Below are 21,127 nucleotides of genomic sequence, written 5' to 3' on the forward strand. Positions count from 1 at the left end.
ATACATATGTAAAATGGTGAAGAAGGTGGGATAAACTCTGACCACCCCAGATCCCCGAAGCCACTCACAGAAGTCATAGGTGGGTGCTTTTATGTCTGAATAAAAGCATACCCAAACTACACAATAATGGAAAGATAGAACGTAACATTATTATGATCAAAAGCCCTTAGTAAGGCAAGTTTTATTCATATACAGCACCTGTTAAGTACAGACACATGACTAGAATTAGGCATGATCCCCAAACCATAAGGGTAAAAACCCTTATTAAACCTGTATTTTAACCCAAAACACACAGCGCTGATGGGTCCTCACAGCAGTGTACGTTTGCTTCAAAACGTTCAGATCTGGCTCCCACTAATCGAATCCTCAGTGCAGAGTATGATTAACAAGTTTGGCTGACAGCTATCTATACGTGTCGCTCACTCAGTCGTCTACCTCACTCTGCCAGCCGGAAGTTGCCATTTCGTTAGGACGCGGCTGTGGAGAAAGTGTGGAGCCGGCAACATGGCAGTGCCAGGTGTCTTAAACACCCAGGGCCACAGACCCAGATAGAGGCCTGGAGAGGAATTAGGTAAGGGGTCCTATAATGATTCCACATACTGCCCCACTTGGAGGAGTTAGGAAGAGAACTCTCCACTCTCTGCCCTGTATAGGGACAGGAAGCCATTGGTGTGTGGATGCAGGGCTATTTAATCTCTTTGCTTCCGGTCCCTACAGAGGTCAATCGCTCAAGGGGAAACGCTATGGGAAAATTATATATAAATATATATATATATTGAAAAAGGATCCTGAACAGGGTCTGAAACGTTGCACTTGGGCTAATAAAGCTCTCATCTGCTTTTTTTCACATTTACCTTGGAGTGCAGTCTCATTTTTTTCTTGGATATATTTGTCTGGTGTGTCAAGACCAGGATTTTGGGGTTTGCACCCACAAAGTTATTTGGAAATCTATATATATTATATATATATATACACTCACCGGCCACTTTATTAGGTACACCTGTCCAACTGCTCGTTAACACTTAATTTCTAATCAGCCAATCACATGGCGGCAACTCAGTGCATTTAGGCATGTAGACATGGTCAAGACAATCTCCTGCAGGTCAAACCGAGCATCAGTATGGGGAAGAAAGGTGATTTGAGTGCCTTTGAACGTGGCATGGTTGTTGGTGCCAGAAGGGCTGGTCTGAGTATTTCAGAAACTGCTGATCTACTGGGATTTTCACGCACAACCATCTCTAAGGTTTACAGAGAATGGTCCGAAAAAGAAAAAACATCCAGTGAGCGGCAGTTCTGTGGGCGGAAATGCCTTGTTGATGCCAGAGGTCAGAGGAGAATGGGCAGACTGGTTCGAGCTGATAGAAAGGCAACAGTGACTCAAATCGCCACCCGTTACAACCAAGGTAGGCAGAAGAGCATCTATGAACGCACAGTACGTCGAACTTTGAGGCACATGGGCTACAGCAGCAGAAGACCACACTGGGTGCTACTCCTTTCAGCTAAGAAAAGGAAACTGAGGCTACAATTTGCACAAGCTCATCGAAATTGCACAGTAGAAGATTGGAAAAACATTGCCTGGTCTGATGAGTCTCGATTTCTGCTGCGACAATCGGATGGTAGGGTCAGAATTTGGCGTCAACAACATGAAAGCATGGATCCATCCTGCCTTGTATCAATGGTTTAGGCTGGTGGTGGTGGTGTCATGGTGTGGGGAATATTTTCTTGGCACTCTTTGGGCCCCCTGGTACCAATTGAGCATCGTTGCAACGCCACAGCCTACCTGAGTATTGTTGCTGACCATGTCCATCCCTTTATGACCACAATGTACCCAACATCTAATGGTTACTTTAAGCAGGATAATGCGCCATGTCATAAAGCTGGAATCATCTCAGACTGGTTTCTTGAACATGACAATGAGTTCACTGTACTCAAATGGCCTCCACAGTCACCAGATCTCAATCCAATAGAGCATCTTTGGGATGTGGTGGAACGGGAGATTCGCATCATGGATGTGCAGCCGACAAATCTGCGGCAACTATGTGATGCCATCATGTCAATATGGACCAAAATCTCTGAGGAATGCTTCCAGCACCTTGTTGAAACTATGCCACGAAGAATTGAGGCAGTTCTGAAGGCAAAAGGGGGTCCAACCCGTTACTAGCATGGTGTACCTAATAAAGTGGCCGGTGAGTATAATGAAAAGAATAAAGGGTCCAGGTTGGCGTTTCATTAATATATTACTCAAAACATGGCAATGAAACTCCTAGAAAATTGCTAAAAACGGAAACAATACACATTATCATTATTAATTATTATTACAATAATTACAATTATTATTATTAATGTACATGAAAGGTAACTCCACTGCTGAATAATATGCACAAATACATTCCAGAAAAATATTAATAGTAGTAGTATTTCTGCCTGGAAAATTAGCACTATATTGAATGGAAACAGAAAAATGTAAAACCTGGATCATATAGAGCTGGGCAATCCGGTATTCCTCCACTGTCATGGGAAGTGGGATGCGATATTCCTTAATCAGCATCTTGAAGAAAGAATCTGCCCCTCCAAAACTGCCAGAATCAGTGACCCGAGAAACTCCGCTTAGAGGTTTTTAAATGACTGCCAGGGAAGTCATTTGGGGGAAACCTGAAACAACAAAGCAGACATATGACACAGTTAATTTTCCATCTTCTGAACAGAACACATCACTCTCTGGTCTTAATATTCCACTCATTCTTTCCTTTTGGGAAACATGTAAACTTGTCAATGATGTATTTAACCTTTTTTGATACTACCTGAGAAACCAATATCTTTGCAATGTTGAAAGCAAAAAAAACTCCATTCAATGAGCTAGCTGGTGGCCACCCAGTTGGCTTGAAATGAATACATCAGTAACAATCCAGAGTACTTAAAGGGAACCTGTCATCAGAAAGACAGGTTCCAATAGTCTATGGCATGTTGATTTAAAAAATGCCTGTGTCATGCTTCCGAATAAATCCACTGCTTTTTAATTGCATCATCAACATTATCCGGCTCCCTGCCATAATTGTGTGGTGAGCCCCGAGGGGAGGGGAGGATGGTGGCATTTCAAATGAGAATTGCTTGCAGTAAGGATCTGGCATAAGAGGGGGTAGGCAGGCAATTAAGTGAGGAGGAGGGGAGGAGAGATTGCAGAGAACGAGGCTTGTGCTGTTTGAACTGCACCGCCCTAGGACTAACCAAACACTGGAGCCAGGGCACTAGGTTTTATTAAAGAAATGATTAAAAAAGGTGGAATTATTCAGATGCACAACAAAGGCCTTTTTAACTCAACATGTCAGAGGTTATTGAAACAGGTCATCAGGTAAAATGACCTTCCAGATGACAGGTTCCTTTTAAATTGGTGTCCATAGTGAATAAATGTTACTGCTGGTATAATGAATTTTCAATTAGACTTTCTGTATCATTTCCTCACTATTTTCTAGATCTTCACTTTCTTTATTATTCGTTATTCTATAGGAAGCTTCATTGTTTCTTTCAAAGTGAATAAAACACTCTCCATGGTCATATGATATGACAGAGGCACTCAGCACTTTAGTATTGCAGAGAGTAATCACAGCTGTGCATTATAACAAGAAAACCATGAATTACACAAAAAGAATATTGAAAAATTGCATAGAAAAATTTACTTAATTTATTTGCTGACACTGAACAACCCCTTTAAGTGGTATCAAATTTGCAGAAGTTCATTAGGTCCCATGGCTTTCAAACTACTATGCTGATGACACTCAGATTTATATCTCTGACTCAGACATCACCTCTCAGCTATCCAGAGCTCCAAAGTGTTTATCAGCAATATAATCCTTCTTCTCTTCCTGCTTTTTAAAATTTAGCATGGACAAAAAACTGAACTCATAATTTATCCTGCATTTAACACATCTCACCCACAAGACCTATCCATCACAGTAAATGACTGCACACTCTCCAGTTCCAAATCTGCAGACTTGAAGAAGCCAAATATAGGCCCTTACTGCAACCTGCAGTTTCTATCTAATGGACATCCCCCACATCCTATCATTTCTCAACCCATAAAGTCTACAAGACTGTTAGTCTAGGCCCTCTTAATCCCCCTCTTGGACTACTGCAACTTTCTCCTCTGTGGTCTCCCAGTAAACAATCTAAACACCCTCTAATCTGCAACACCCCAGCCAATGCAGGGTTACCACAGTGTTGAAAAACCATATCCCTCTCCATTCGTGTTTTCTGTAGATCCTGATCAACTCAAAGAGGACCTCATGTGTTTGGAAGTGGCATATCTGCCTAAGAAGGAATATTCAATAGTGTGACCAATCAGATGTACTGTTATTGTTACAATGCAAAGAGAATGCTGGTTGGATGACAGGCTAACCACCTCACAAGTTGAGGTTATAAAACCCTTTGTGCCTGGGAAGCTCTCGCTCTTAATGCCCAGGTCTTCTTCTACTGAGCTTCATAGAAGAACATGTGTCTGTGGCAAGCTGCCCTGACAACCTTGGCCTGTGTATGGACCAGGCCCCAAGCAGATTCCAACTTCAGGAGTCTGTCCCATTTTGCTGCCGAAGCAGCCAACTATCCTCTCCAGCTTGAAGCTACCTTTACTAGGCTGTGAGCACCTATTGTGGAATGATACCCACCAGCCATATTGACCCAGTTGATGTAACCGCTTTTGTGGCCATTGCCGAGTTCCAAATAAACAAACTGTAAATTGAATTCTTTACAAACTCTGCCTCTGAGTTATCCCTGTTTAAGTCTATTACCACCAGGGGTTCCCCACCACCAAGGATCTCTATATCTACATCAAGGTTGCACCAGGGAGAAACCCTCAAAAATTGCAGCCTCTAGCTCCATTTCTTGTACTTCCGCCTGCCTGAGACCTGCCAAGTTGAGGACAAGACCTCTGTTCCTTGGTACCCAGCAACACGGCCGAAGACGAGCGCTAGGCCTCTCAGGCCACGAAAAAGGCTAAGCTCCGGTGGGGGATGTTAAAATACATCCAAACCCCTTCTGCCAAACTTATCATTCTCCAGCTTGTTTCCCATTGTCAAGGAAATATTATTCTTGAATGTGTAAGATCTGTTGAACTATTGGGCAATTACAAACTTGGTTGAAATATCTGGCATCCATTAAAGCGTCCAGGCCTCTTTTACAACATCCTGGAGATCCTTACAACCTGATAAACTCTGACCTGCAGAATGTTCTGTGGTGACCTCAAAAGCCATTTGGTCACCTCTCCTCTGCACCTACCCCCACCCCCTGCATCTAGGAATTTGGAAACAAAGAACTGTTTAAATATTCCTGGACTCCCCCCTCCCCCCCCTCATTAACTCTTTGCCCAATCGTGAATGACCCTCTGGACTAATTAATGAATGGGAGGTTCTGAAATCTGAACCAAACTGAAGTTATAAAACAATATGAAATCCAAGAATTGGTGTTCACATTTTGGGGGCTGCTTGACAAGCTGAGTGTGTTCCTTATTTCTCCCACCTCCAGGGATCAGGATTTACTTTAAGTTTGTAAGTTTCTGTTATTTTTCTCCCTTTTTATTTTATAACCGTTTTGCCGTGTTGTGTGTCATTTTATTTTGTAATTCTTTTGTTTTTAATATCTTTTTATGCACTGATCAACTTTTCACTTTAATTTTGGTCCCTGTCTGCTCTGCGAGCTCATAGCCTTGTGAAGTGTGGTTAGCTGTGTAACTGCTGGAGTGCTGAGTGTGCATGTCTAGTGGTGTGACAAAGTGACTGCTTGAGAGCAAGAATTGATGTAGAGTGGGATACTTATTGGTCCCAGTATAAATGCAATAAGTGGTGGCAGCGGGTCTGGTGCTGGAGCTGTATGCGGTGTGATTTATGCTCAATTTGTGTCCTGAGTGAAAGGTGAGCGCAAGTTTGAGTCGGCTAAATTAACCCGTACAGTTGCACCCCAAGTCACGTGACGAGGCGGCGGCGTCCTCGCTGTGACACCCATCAGACTCAATTCTTTGCCAGTATCTCCACTGGTTACCAACTGCACACCCAATTCAGTTCAAAATACTAACAATGACTCCCAAAGCTGTCCACAACTTGTGCCCTCCCTACCTCTCTACCATAATACATAGAGGTTGCATATATGAATGAAAAGGGTATAAGGTAACGTCAACACAAACATATAGTAAACATCAGCATGTAGGAACATATAAAAATATCTTGCATGGAAGTCTGCAACAAGTATCACAGTTTGCTGAGGACATCTGACTGCAGTTATCAAACAGTTAACTGGTTCAAGTTTTGTGACCTTTTTGCTCTAGTGCGGTCCTATTTTTAGTATGGGAAAAGATGTTCCCTCCTGTGACAGATCCTTTTCCTAAGCATCTTTCCAGACAAAGAAATCCCACCCTCATACTCATTGTCTTGTCAACAGAAGGTAAAACTATCAATAGATAACAGAATTTTAGACTAAGTCACATTAAAAGTCACAGGATGGATTACCAAATTCTAGTCGATCGTCATCAGCAAAAAGGATTCTGTAGCCAGATTTTACCCCACAAAACTACAAGGGTAGGGTATGAAATGCCCTTTCTACAATTCCTATATATATTTATAGGGCCGCAGGCCAGTTATTTACCAGGACATGGATAACTGGATTGAATGTTCAGGTAGTGTTTGAAGAGAAGAGATGCAATGACTCAGCACTCTATGTCGGCCATGAAAAGGAAAATGTTGTTTAGCAAACTGCGCTCAAAGCTGAAGCTGCATTTAGTTTGTAAAATGTGAACATTCTGTCCATCAAATCATGAGCTCAGAAAATAATTAGAAAGTAAATATCCACAAGAGATAATTGAGGGCTTTTTTATTGTTATCAGATCATGCTCCAATGCTTTGTGGATGAGACTTATTATAGTTCAACTTCATTATCTAGAGGGAGATTTTAAGGTAGTCTGCAACACCCCCCTCTTTCATCATTGATTTAGACTGCGGACTCCCTCCTCCCCACAATTCTGCATATAATAGTGAAGTCAGGAGGGTCAGAAGCAACAATTTTCAGCTGTTTTGTATTTCCATTTTTTTAACTCCACTTTTTCCACAAGCCATAACTTGATTTGAATTTTTAAAGGGTTATTTTTCCATATTTTGTAAAAAAAATGTTTTGGTTTTTTGACTTGAACCCTAGGGTGGCTGCTTCTATTTTACATTCTGACAGACTGCTATATAGAAATCCTAATGTGTGCCTTAACAGGGCCCTCCGATGACATGACAGCATTTAAAGATGGCAGCACCCAGGAGCAGATCTGTTAGGTGCCATGACTGGGTTCAACTGTGGCACCTAACAGGTTAACTGCCTCAATCATTGCCTGCACCGATCGGCGCAGTTACCAGAAGAAGTCAGCTCTGTAATAAAGCTGATACCTGAGAAAGATGCCATCAAACAAGTTCACACAACTGGCAGAGACCAAAAATTAGGAAAATTTTGTATATGTTTTCTAATGCAACTACCGGCAAATTTGACCATAAAAAGCTCCATAAAGTTTTAGGCATCAGCCCTGGATATCTGTGTAACCATACCTGTTGGTAATAGTAGCAGGACTAAAAAAAATGGATTTGTATATCAGAATTGTAGCCAGATCTGTGGAATGTGGTTACACTGTTGTGTAGCGAGATATTTGCATTGTTGTACTGCTCAATAGTCCCTTCTCCCTGCATTGAAGCTAGCTACAGATTGCACTTGGAATAGGAATTTAAGGACAGTGCTCCAAGTCCAGCTAGAATCATGGAAAATTAAGACATTTTTTCAAAGTCGTGCTGCACATACAGGTATGATTACACAGATCTACAGTACTGCATGGTCAATACTACTGTACATTAGGGCTGTTTCACATTATCCATGATCAGCCCATTATCACAAACTGTAGAGTCCTGTGACATGGGCTGACCACACTGATGGGTTCTGGATTCCTTGCATCATATCATTATTTGATGCAAGGAGTCCCTGCTTTCCTGCCAAGAAGCAGTGCTCACACTGTATACTGTACATTATCTGAAATGCTGTTTAGCTGGGAATCGTTGCATCACAGGACTCTGCGTAGCCCGTGATCAAGGGGTGAACATGGATAATGTGAAACCAGCCTTAATTCCATGAAACAGGTTGAAGGGAAAAAAGCAGTCCATGCATGAAAACCTTCCATGAAAATTTCACAGCTGTGGAACGCAGGAGTCACAGAGACATAAGAGAATAGTCTGTAAGTCAATATTTTAAGACCAACGCATTTCATCTGTAGCAATTAGGTGAGGGCACTGTACTGTGAACTCCAGCTTTTCTCTCCGTAATCAATATCTTTACTGGAGTCTTTGTAGAGTCCAGGAGTTGCATCTCTGCCCACGCTATTCTCATCTCACAAAATGCTTTCTTTTGATCAATAAGCAAGCGAGAGATGCTTATCACCACTGCACTGGCCATGTAGCTGAGGCTTTACAGCCTGGCAGAATAAACTTTCAATATACAATAACATGATAGTATGCATACATGTAAACCTGTATGTTTATATAGTACTACAGTACATAAATGCAAATAGTGGCCTTTATGCATTAAAATAAAAAAATTAAATGCCCAAAGCAACCAATTACAATACTGCTTTCTATTAAATTTTTTATAGCACTTATGAAAGATAAGCTCAGATCAGTTGCTTGGGGCAATGTTCAGTGTTACTTCTAGACAGTACATATTATTTTTACATAGCAATTTGACTATTTATTTTACACAAACCATAGATGTTTAACAACAATATATACACAATACACAGGGGGCATAAAATATGCCACTGTGCGGGTTGCCGATTTGTCAGTTTTGCACTCTGCACACAGTTTTATCAGTGATAAAGGGAAATGTGTTAATTGTTTAATTACCCGTAAATTAGAGCAATCATCCCACAGCTATTTGCACCAGTGATATAAACACATAATAAATTATCAGAGAAAGAGCATATGTTCCCTGCCTTTATTTCCTATGTGGTTCTTCAATGCAATCCTTTATTAATACAAAGGACGTCATAACCATTCATATCTTTTAATCCAAGACCAAACTAGGACCCATTTACAATTATTAATTAAACAAAAGAACATTCTAAACAAAAATCTGTGTTGCTGACGACAAATTAACTCCTCTACAAATAGCACATAGCACACAAGGCTATGGAAAGCGATGGAAAGAAATACAGCAGAAACAAAAAAGGAAAAAAAAAATAGGTCTTTCCCCCACATTTGCAGATGAACAGGAACCTTATTTACATAATCCATTTCACAAAGGACTCACAATTAGCAAAAACCCAATATATAAGTAATGAAAATAATAATGAGAAAAGCTATTAAAGAAACCAAGGAAAAAAACTGCCCTCAGTCAGGGGCCAAAGTGGCCACAAATAACATCTGTCAGGGAAGCGCTTGTTTTAAGTTTTCTGAGAAGAATCACTGTTTCCAGGCACCCAAAATACTGTCATGGAGATAAATAATAAAAAAGGGCAGAGATTATACAACTTAATCTTTTTTCCATTAATAGATACGATTTGACGTCACTTGTGCAATTCAGAAGCTAAGCGGTGCAGAGAGTGGAATGAAAGTGGAAACTGCGGAATCTACAAACTAGTGGAAATCTTAATGTTATTTTCTGGGCAGTTAGGAGACCCCTTCCCCCCCCCCCCCCCCCCAAAAAAAAATGAAGAGATTTATAAACTTTTCACACACTTAAGACAGTGGCATCTATGCTTTATCGGCTCAATGCCAAAATGGGTCCATAAACAGTATCCTAACAAACATCTCATTGGGTTTTTAACTCTTTACACTACAGAACAGTTCTATTGATAGCATACACTAAAAAAGTATAAACCAGTGCAAGGTCAAGAGGCCACAGCATTAATGGGTGTATGTCATTCATTGCCAACTTTCAAGTAACATTATAAACACTGGAATATATTAAATTTAAAAAAAAAACATACTTCAAAAATGGGAAAATATGAATCGTGGAGAACAACTATGAGAAGCCAACTAACTAAATAAAATGAATACATAGTTTACCATAATATTAACAAAGCATCGGTATAAGGCCACTTTAAAGCTATTGACACGGCCACAGCGACCTATTTGTGGCGACTGTAAACTGATGCTTAATAACCAGATAGTTATGCATCTGCAGTAGGTGTCAACAACACCTTGGGGTACAATGGTAACAAACAAAGTGTTTTTACAGTTTCCTTTGGAACAAACGTTAATGTATTTATTTAAAGAAGTCATTTTCAATCAGCCAATCAAAACTGAGCTTTCATATTATAAGCTCCTGAGGGAAAATGAAAACGGTTTTACTTTCAGAAATACTTGTGAGAAATCTCCCCCAATGTGTGAATCTTGGCTTGGCTTCACTGCCAGACAGCATCAGATTCCAGAGGCGGGGCAACTCTCATGCTGACAGCCCGATTCTAATGGCGCCCATCTTACTGCCAGTTAGACAGTGAAGCCAGAGCACCCAGCTGTCTTTAGTAGATCTAAAACTAGAACTCTGCCCCAAAGTTTCCTGGTCAGCAGCAAACAAAAGGACCAAGGTCCATTCCAGTGACTACAGGGGGATAGGGGAGTCATAGCAGCCATGTGTGTGCCTTTAACCCTGCCTATTATTTTAAAGCAGCTATAAAAATTTCACCCTGCTGCAAGTGTAAGCATCACAGTTACTGCTCAGCAATACAGGGGGAAGAGAACATTTTGGTTTTTTGCTACAAATATAACAAAGTTATTTTCTAAAAGTGACAACACTAGACTTCGGCTTGTTTTTTTCATTAATTTTGACATACTCAAAAAGGTTGGCCACACCTGATAAGGTCTGTTAACAAATGTGGATACGGGGCCAACCTCACATGCAGAAATATTACCAGGCTGTTGCAATTGACATATGCAATTTGGTGGATGAGGGCAGACTCTAATAATCCAGCTGCCCTAGTGGGTTCTTATGAGGCCCTGACCAATGTTAAATATAGGGCCAGGAAGGTATGTGGGTTACATTACACTTCCAACATGGTGGCGATACTGACAATACGGAACAAGGTGGTGGACTGTCGAGGGAATGACTCAAGGAGCTGGTCTCCCATTACGCCCTTGCAGCGCAACACTTTCTTGCCCAAGTTATACTCATTGCCAGAGTTTAAATTCTGGGCGCGCAAGGGAGTCAAATATATTACCCAAGTGTACCAAACCAGGATTCTCAGGATGTTTGCATCTTTTAGTCAGGAATTTATTCTGGCACCTAATGCCTTTTGTAGATTTTTCATGCACAACAACAAATTTACCATCCAGCATTAGTCACTATGATAAATATGGTGGAGTTTAAGACTGTCTAGTCTAACTTTGGACATTTCTGATAAATTTGCCCCAATTCTCCTTTTACAAGGACCCAGGTAAACTGCAATGTGCTGGACTTCATACATCCATAGAGATGATGCATTGAATCGCTGAATTTAATGATTCAAGAGCTGTTCTCTAAATAGTGCATAGATGGATGGATAGATGGATAATGAGAAAAAGTAATCTTTGAAAATGTCCAATATCTATTGCCAAACAAAGAGATGTATTTTAGTCAAGTGTCAGGTGAAATACAAGTATAAATGAACAACAGCCATCAGAGCAGACAATGAAAAGTAGAAAAATATGGTATAGGTAGAACTTTTTTCCAGCGGCATTTGCCAGTTATTTGGATTGTAAGCAAGTGGAAAGATCAGTAGCAAGACTGAGGACACATAAAGCATTGCAAGCTTTTGTTGCAGATTTGGTGCAGCATCCATTTAAACAGTACCCATAAAAGTATGGAAGAAAAGTCAGGAAGAATCACCTGAATATGACAAATATTTTTGTCATATTAAGTTCATTATGGGCTGATCTACAAATCAGCTAACAGCTCCGTTGTGCAACATAGCGCTAAATAAACATTTCCAAAAGCACAATACCTTCAAAAGGATTAGCCTAAAAGGACTATTAATTATTCTAATGGAAATAGCTATAAAAGCACAGTTATTGTAATTATAAGCGCTCAGCACAAAATCTGTCTTGTGTAATGCAGTTAGCGACTGTGCCTGCTGAAAGCTCCATCTGTACTTTGCAGGCAGCGATACCTTTCCCTTAGTTAGTACTGCCAAAACAGAGAGGGTTAATGGGAAAACTGTTCATAAAACAATACCTGTAACAAAACGGTTGCTGGACTAGACACATGCCCAAGTAAATATCATAAAACTCAAGGGGGTTATTAATGGCAACTCCTATTTGCTTCTTCAAGCCACTCAGAGGCATCATAAAAATAAAAAGTAACAAAAGATGCAGCAGTCAGGTGGTATAGTTACGCATCGACCCACAATAGCAATAGAAGAACTAAAAGGGGAAGTGACATTTTGTCACAGTCTATGGGGATTAGTCCCTTGGGACTAAGTAAGTGGACTCCCTGGACCACCGCGGGAGATAACAACCTTAGCCGCACCCGGGAGCGGAGTCTAAGTGAACTCCTGGTCTTCGCCAGAGCCCGCCGCAAAGCGGGATGGTCTTGCTGCGGCGGGAGTCACCAGGTCGCTCCACGGGTGCGACTAGGCCCACGGTGGCAGCCAAGGTAGGGACACGAGGACCACGGGAAGGCAGGCAGGCAGGACCACGGGAAGGCAGGCAGGCAGGACCACGGGAAGGCAGGCAGGCAGGACCACGGGAAGGCAGGCAGGCAGGACCACGGGAAGGCAGGCAGGCAGGACCACGGGAAGGCAGGCAGGCAGGACCACGGGAAGGCAGGCAGGCAGGACCACGGGAAGGACAGCTGGCAGGAGCGCCACAGGATTGCAGGACCGCCACAGGATTGCAGGACCGCCACAGGATTGCAGGACCGCCACAGGAATAACACAGGAAACCGGGAACACGGAAACACCACGGAACACGGAAATCACAGAGGCGTCTGGAAACGCTCGGGAACACAGAGGGCTTTCTCTTCAGTAATAGGACATGAAGATCCGGCAGGGGATGCTGGGAGTCGCCAGGCTATATAGCCGAGCCTGGAATGCCAGAGCCAATAAGGAGGACGCTGGCCCTTTAAGGCTGGGAGAAGTCCGCGCGCTCCCTCTAGTGGCAGGAGCACGCGACTGCATGGAAGCAGCATGCGGCCTACACGCTGGGAGCAAGAGTGCAGGCCGGAGCCTGGAGAGGTAAGTGAGAGCTGGGGGAGCGGGGACCGCGGCAGCAGGCACGGGTACACCCTCAATCCGTACCGAGGATCGCGGGTGTAACCGTGACAGTACCCCTCCCCTTAGGGCCCCTCTTCTCTTCTTCAGCCCGCTGTCCTTCTTTCTTCGCCTCCTCCAATTCTTCTTGGTGGTGAGACACCTTAGGAGGAGAGAAGGCACCGGGAAGACTTGGGAAGCAGGCTGGGTCGGCTCTATGCACACCGGAGCAGCCTCAGGGGTGGCCAGAGCAGCCGTGGCAAGCTGCGGAGTCTCTGGAGCAGCCGTGGCAAGCTGCGGAGTCTGGGGCGCCACTGGAGCAGCCGTGGCAAGCTGCGGAGGCTGGAGAGTCTCTGGAGCAGCATTGGCAAGCTGCGGAGGCTGGAGAGTGTCTGGAGCAGCATTGGCAAGCTGCGGAGGCTGGAGAGTCTCTGGAGCAGCATTGGCAAGCTGCGGGGGCTGGAGAGTCTCTGGAGCAGCATTGGCAAGCTGCGGAGGCTGGAGAGTCTCTGGAGCAGCATTGGCAAGCTGCGGAGGCTGAAGAGTCTCTGGAGCAGCATTGGCAAGCTGCGGAGGCTGGAGAGTCTCTGGAGCAGCATTGGCAAGTTGCGGAGGCTGGAGAGTCTCTGGAGCAGCTGCGGGGAGCTGCGGAGGCTGGAGAGCCACTGGAGCAGCTGCGGGGAGCTGCGGAGCCACTGGAGCAGCTGCGGAGAGCTGCGGAGGCTGGAGAGCCACTGGAGCAGCTGCGGGGAGCTGCGGAGGCTGGAGAGCCACTGGAGCAGCTGCGGGGAGCTGCGGAGGCTGGAGAGCCACTGGAGCAGCTGCGGGGAGCTGCGGAGGCTGGAGAGCCACTGGAGCAGCTGCGGGGAGCTGCGGAGGCTGGAGAGCCACTGGAGCAGCTGCGGGGAGCTGCGGAGGCTGGAGAGCCACTGGAGCAGCTGCGGGGAGCTGCGGAGGCTGGAGAGCCACTGGAGCAGCTGCGGGGAGCTGCGGAGGCTGGAGAGCCACTGGAGCAGCTGCGGGGAGCTGCGGAGGCTGGAGAGCCACTGGAGCAGCTGCGGGGAGCTGCGGAGGCTGGAGAGCCACTGGAGCAGCTGCGGGGAGCTGCGGAGGCTGGAGAGCCACTGGAGCAGCTGCGGGGAGCTGCGGAGGCTGGAGAGCCACTGGAGCAGCTGCGGGGAGCTGCGGAGGCTGGAGAGCCACTGGAGCAGCTGCGGGGAGCTGCGGAGCCACTGGAGCAGCTGCGGGGAGCTGCGGAGCCACTGGAGCAGCTGCGGGGAGCTGCGGAGCCACTGGAGCAGCTGCGGGGAGCTGCGGAGCCACTGGAGCAGCTGCGGGGAGCTGCGGAGCCACTGGAGCAGCTGCGGGGAGCTGCGGAGCCACTGGAGCAGCTGCGGGGAGCTGCGGAGCCACTGGAGCAGCTGCGGGGAGCTGCGGAGCCACTGGAGCAGCTGCGGGGAGCTGCGGAGCCACTGGAGCAGCTGCGGGGAGCTGCGGAGCCACTGGAGCAGCTGCGGGGAGCTGCGGAGCCACTGGAGCAGCTGCGGGGAGCTGCGGAGCCACTGGAGCAGCTGCGGGGAGCTGCGGAGCCACTGGAGCAGCTGCGGGGAGCTGCGGAGCCACTGGAGCAGCTGCGGGGAGCTGCGGAGCCACTGGAGCAGCTGCGGGGAGCTGCGGAGCCACTGGAGCAGCTGCGGGGAGCTGCGGAGCCACTGGAGCAGCTGCGGGGAGCTGCGGAGCCACTGGAGCAGCTGCGGGGAGCTGCGGAGCCACTGGAGCAGCTGCGGGGAGCTGCGGAGCCACTGGAGCAGCTGCGGGGAGCTGCGGAGCCACTGGAGCAGCTGCGGGGAGCTGCGGAGCCACTGGAGCAGCTGCGGGGAGCTGCGGAGCCACTGGAGCAGCTGCGGGGAGCTGCGGAGCCACTGGAGCAGCTGCGGGGAGCTGCGGAGCCACTGGAGCAGCTGCGGGGAGCTGCGGAGCCACTGGAGCAGCTGCGGGGAGCTGCGGAGCCACTGGAGCAGCTGCGGGGAGCTGCGGAGCCACTGGAGCAGCTGCGGGGAGCTGCGGAGCCACTGGAGCAGCTGCGGGGAGCTGCGGAGCCACTGGAGCAGCTGCGGGGAGCTGCGGAGCCACTGGAGCAGCTGCGGGGAGCTGCGGAGCCACTGGAGCAGCTGCGGGGAGCTGCGGAGCCACTGGAGCAGCTGCGGGGAGCTGCGGAGCCACTGGAGCAGCTGCGGGGAGCTGCGGAGCCACTGGAGCAGCTGCGGGGAGCTGCGGAGCCACTGGAGCAGCTGCGGGGAGCTGCGGAGCCACGGGAGCAGCTATGGGAAGCTGCGGAGCCACGGGAGCAGCTATGGGAAGCTGCGGAGCCACGGGAGCAGCTATGGGAAGCTGCGGAGCCACGGGAGCAGCTCTGGGAAGCTGCGGAGCCACTGGGGCCACCGGAACCACGCAGGACAGATGAGGTGGTAGAACTTGAGGTGGTTCAAACTTGGACTTGATTTTTGCCAGGAACTTGGTATGGGTAACCATGTCTGGGTCACCACTATCCCATAGAGGAGTAGCCCAGTTCAGCGCCTCACCAGTGAGCAAAGAAAAAACACATGCCAACTTAGTGCGTTCGGGGGTGGACTGGGAGGACGTCAGCTTGATGTACATCGAGCACTGGACGACAAAACTCCTGCAAAAATTGGGGTTGCCATCAAATTTGTTTGGCATCAAAAAATCTGATCCAGAGTTCGCTGCCGAAAAACATGGCTGTGGGACAGAAACAACAGGAGGAGTCACATGAGCCTGCTGCTGGGAGGTAATAAACCGCAGGGTGGCAGCGAGGTTATCCAAGAGTTCTTTTTGCGTAGCAATCTCTTGGGCCTGCTGGGCAAAAGTGCTGGGAAGGTCACCCAGAAGTAGGTATGGATCCTTGACACTGTCCATGGCTTTGGCAGAGATCATGACCTTGGCGGAGTCCATGGCCGGATCTTACTGTCACAGTCTATGGGGATTAGTCCCTTGGGACTAAGTAAGTGGACTCCCTGGACCACCGCGGGAGATAACAACCTTAGCCGCACCCGGGAGCGGAGTCTAAGTGAACTCCTGGTCTTCGCCAGAGCCCGCCGCAAAGCGGGATGGTCTTGCTGCGGCGGGAGTCACCAGGTCGCTCCACGGGTGCGACTAGGCCCACGGTGGCAGCCAAGGTAGGGACACGAGGACCACGGGAAGGCAGGCAGGCAGGACCACGGGAAGGCAGGCAGGCAGGACCACGGGAAGGCAGGCAGGCAGGACCACGGGAAGGCAGGCAGGCAGGACCACGGGAAGGCAGGCAGGCAGGACCACGGGAAGGCAGGCAGGCAGGACCACGGGAAGGCAGGCAGGCAGGACCACGGGAAGGCAGGCAGGCAGGACCACGGGAAGGCAGGCAGGCAGGACCACGGGAAGGCAGGCAGGCAGGACCACGGGAAGGCAGGCAGGCAGGACCACGGGAAGGACAGCTGGCAGGAGTGCCACAGGATTGCAGGACCGCCACAGGATTGCAGGACCGCCACAGGATTGCAGGACCGCCACAGGAATAACACAGGAAACCGGGAACACGGAAACACCACGGAACACGGAAATCACAGAGGCGTCTGGAAACGCTCGGGAACACAGAGGGCTTTCTCTTCAGTAATAGGACATGAAGATCCGGCAGGGGATGCTGGGAGTCGCCAGGCTATATAGCCGAGCCTGGAATGCCAGAGCCAATAAGGAGGACGCTGGCCCTTTAAGGCTGGGAGAAGTCCGCGCGCTCCCTCTAGTGGCAGGAGCACGCGACTGCATGGAAGCAGCATGCGGCCTACACGCTGGGAGCAAGAGTGCAGGCCGGAGCCTGGAGAGGTAAGTGAGAGCTGGGGGAGCGGGGACCGCGGCAGCAGGCACGGGTACACCCTCAATCCGTACCGAGGATCGCGGGTGTAACCGTGACACATTTAAAAAGAACAAAACCTTTTTATGCTTGGATATAGGTCTAAGTTTGCCCGAGAATTTAAGTAGACCATGCCCTGCAGGGGTAGAAACTCGTACACAGTTCTGTACACACAAGTCTTCAAGAAGACTGAAGCAATTATCCATTGATCTAATCTTAATAAAACATATTTTTAGAACTCACTGCATTTCACTTCAACAAAAAGTAAAGTTCTATTCAAATCAAACCCACAATATTCAATTAATATTTAATAGATGCACACTGAAGCTGGCAATGAACATTAGGCATATGTTGGTCGAAGCTTCAGTTTTCCAACAGACTGGCAAACCATCTAATATTCCCCCTAGATTTTAACATGTTGGACCCTTTTGTCAGGGGAAGATAACCTACCACCAGGGCCGGCATTAGGGGGCAGCAAACTGGGCATTTGCCCAGGGTCCCCTGTCCTTGGTTGAATGCCCAGGTGAATATGCTGATCATCTATCTCCTGTCTATATATTATCTGTCTAGCAATCTCCTACAGTTTGTCTATTTCCCATCTATATTTGTGTCTATCTATAAATCTATATCATCCTTCAAGTGTATCCTCTATTATCAATTTACCTGTCTGGCTCTTATAAAATTCTCCTACAGTTCCATAATACAGATTGCCTTACCATATTAGGCTATATTCACACTGCCGTTGCCCACCCGTACCGTACCGTAGCGGGCAACGGCAGTGTACGGGGAGAGGAGGAGGAGGTGAGCGCAGCTCACCCCCGCCCCTCTCCATAGCAACCTATGGCGCACGGCCCCGTATTAGGGGAAAAGATAGGACATGTCCTATCTTTTTCCCGGGTACGGAACGGTGCGGTGCCGCACGTGTGCTGCACCGTACCGCTCCCGTAGGGTGCCGTGCGCCCATAGGAGTGTATGGGGGACGTATATTGGCCGTATATACGTCCTCCATACGTTCGTGTGAATGTAGCCTTACTGTTTGTAAACTACAAAGTGTTACTATTGTGCAGAACTAAATGGACCCTCTTACTAAATGTGACTCTTCATAAAAAAGTTTTATATTGGGGTTCCCTGCCTACCACTCAAGCTTTATACCCTCTACCCTGCCGGTCAGGTATAAATGTCTATAGAGGGGCATGCGTGAAAGCTGGCAACAACTGAGAATTTGGCCAACAAATATGCCATGTGTCTGTCCAGCAATAGAATTACATACAATTTGTATTTCAATGTTCCGGGTAGAGGTCTCAGTAGAAGCATTTGAAAATGACCCTGGTGCCCTTTATCCCTTCTAAGGAATTTGTAAAATGCCTTCAAGTGAGGTCTCTTGAAATAACCAAGCATTTGGCATTCTACAGTTCTAATACTATGATCAATATACTCCTCATAATGAAAGTGGCATATTTGTTTCAGAAAAGACTACATAGCTGACTCACAGCACTAGTCTGCTATGCTCAGCGGCTTTCATAGGTTTTTCTATTGCTGGCCTCTATTCCTCCTGATGCACAGATTGAACAAACAAGCTCAGCCATAAATGGCTTTCCTTTTAAAATGCAAGTTGTTATTTTTCCATCATGGCTGAAGCAGATGCAATTTGCGGGGAAGTAATGAAATGGTTAAGCGTATTCGCCCAGCCTCTGGTGGTAACAGTAATTATTATGTGGAATAATTACAAACTCCACAACACTCTAACCTTCCACTGCCAAGAAGCACTAGGTAATGCCTTCCAATGTCTCTGCAAATGACAAGAGGTTAAAAGGAGTTTGGTGGTTGTTAAATGAGAAAGAGTGAGGAAATTAGGGATGAAACTGCTTTTTGGGGCTGTCTGATGGGATCCTCTTCAGATGAAATTCCTTCCCATCAGTATTTCCCTACTTAATGGGGTTTGCCCATGAAAGACAATTCTCACATTTTAATCCCCTAGTGATGTTTACTCAATACAGATCATTTTAACCCCTTACTTTACAATTCTACGTAGTTTTATTGCCATTTTAGCTGCTATTACTCAGTGACGGTCAGTGTAAAATTCCAGAGTGTGGGCGGGGACTCTCTACCAAGACACTTCATGATTTCTCTAGTGCTGTGTGCTGACAATGTGGTTAGATTATCAGGGTACAGGTTTATATACACTTTCATTTAGCTTCTGAACATTGTACTAGTATCTGACACATAGAAAGAGACATGAGACAGATCAGATAAGATAGATGAGGAGATCCATGTTATTTTGTTATCCCTGATACATTTATACCCCTTTAAATACTGGGGCATGCTTGCCGAGCAGGGAAGATGTATGCACACAAAGATAGAATCCCGCTTTTAGGAGGAAAGAATAAAACCACCTTATAGAAAGGAATTTCAGCAATATAATTACATGCAGCCTTCCTGAAAAGGTACTAAATTAGCATTATAGTATCTTTTTTTAGCTACAGAACACTCACACCTAGCTTTCTAAGGCCATTGCTCTCCAGTGATACGTATACAAAGAAAAAGCATAACCTATTTGCTATATTTAGAATTTCTTTTCATATTATCCAAGCAAATCACAATGCCTGGAGATCAAAGATCTAATACAACGTAGGCTTCTGTCAGAAGAAATCCCTGCAAGGTCACTTCGATGAGTCATCCACTGTAATACAGTCAGGGATTGTAGCTTGCTACTGGATCAAGATTGCCACGAAGCATGCTTCAGCCAGTTCTCTTATTTCCTAAACCTGAGCAATGTAAGACATAGCAACGTAATGGCGTTAAACAGACATTTAACAATTTCTATGAGAACATATCAAATTAATAATGTTTTTGGTTATCCAACACATTGGGCAAGATTTTTTTATTTTTGATTACAGAACACAGGTACTCAGCCCTTGAGTTCGTTGACCAGGGTGGACTTGTGATCCACAGACCTCCTATTGCTTACTTTCAATGTTGGGCATAAAATAATGTGACAAAAACCTAAATTACAAAAGGACTTAATAGTGAATGTAAAAAAAAAAATGAAGCTTGGCAAGAAGACAAGAAGAGCATAGACACAACTGGTAAAGGCACTAGGACTGAGTCTGTGTTTACACGTTCCTTCTGGATTGCGTTCTGTTGAAACACATATGCGATGTGGGCCCTGCCCATTCTATTGGATTTTATTTTGAAACGCAATCCAGATGGAACGTGTGAACACAGCCTAAAGCACAATACACTAATAAGCACTTAAATCTTAAATGTTCACATCTGGTGTATGGTCCTGCTAAGTGGTTAATATTGAAAACAGGGTTCTAAGAACATTAAAGGAACGTGGAAAAAGTAAAGAAAATACCTCTTAGGGTGCATTCACAGGGCCAAATTGGGGGCATGATATGCCACCAGATCACGACCCCCATAGACCTCTATGGCTCTCGGTCACGGCAAGCATGTGGTGTATCACCGCATTGCGAGTCGTTGTCCCAAAGTATAGAACTTATCCTATACTTCGGCAGATTTGTGAAGCTGCTGCTCGTCTGCTTATGGAGGGAGGAGGGGCAAAGAGCCTCACCCCTCCCACCTCCTCCACCTCACCCTGTGCTCACCAGGGATCCGCTCCAGCCGAGCACACAGCCATGTGAATGAGTCCTTATACGTATGTACTGCAATTTGTTACTGTTCACATAAAACAGTTATTTATCTTCTCCTCTATCGTTTTCATGTGGCCTTTCAGATGGTGGCCAAAGTAGACTCCAATGATGCCCTACATATTCAATGGTTACTGCAGTGCCCTGCCTCTTTGTTCCTGAATGTCAGGTCACAATGCTGAAGAACATGCTGCTATGTGGAACATTGAGAGAGAGATCTGTTCGTGGCCAATTCATGTCATGTAACCAGGGTGATGTCGTGTTACATTTGCACAGTCTACCCCACGTATGTATCTGATCACATGAAATCACAGCATGCCCGATGGAGAATGTGGAGGAGAAGAAATCCATACA

At 46.4% G+C, this 21,127-nt stretch overlaps 1 protein-coding gene across 13 annotated transcripts in view; it reads right to left on the bottom strand.

Annotated features, from left to right (window-relative positions):
- PITPNM2 (phosphatidylinositol transfer protein membrane associated 2) overlaps positions 1–21,127 on the bottom strand; it is a 202,802-nt gene that overhangs the window by 109,219 nt on the left and 72,456 nt on the right. For all 13 annotated transcript variants that reach the window (XM_072144160.1, XM_072144167.1, XM_072144181.1 and 10 more), the window contains one exon: positions 2,471–2,652. In XM_072144160.1, the coding sequence (XP_072000261.1) occupies positions 2,471–2,548 (78 nt within the window). In that variant the 5' untranslated portion in view covers positions 2,549–2,652. The remainder of the gene's footprint in view (positions 1–2,470; positions 2,653–21,127) is intronic.

This window comes from Engystomops pustulosus, chromosome 1 (genome assembly GCF_040894005.1).
Source record: "Engystomops pustulosus chromosome 1, aEngPut4.maternal, whole genome shotgun sequence".
In the NCBI taxonomy this organism is placed as follows: domain Eukaryota; kingdom Metazoa; phylum Chordata; class Amphibia; order Anura; family Leptodactylidae; genus Engystomops; species Engystomops pustulosus.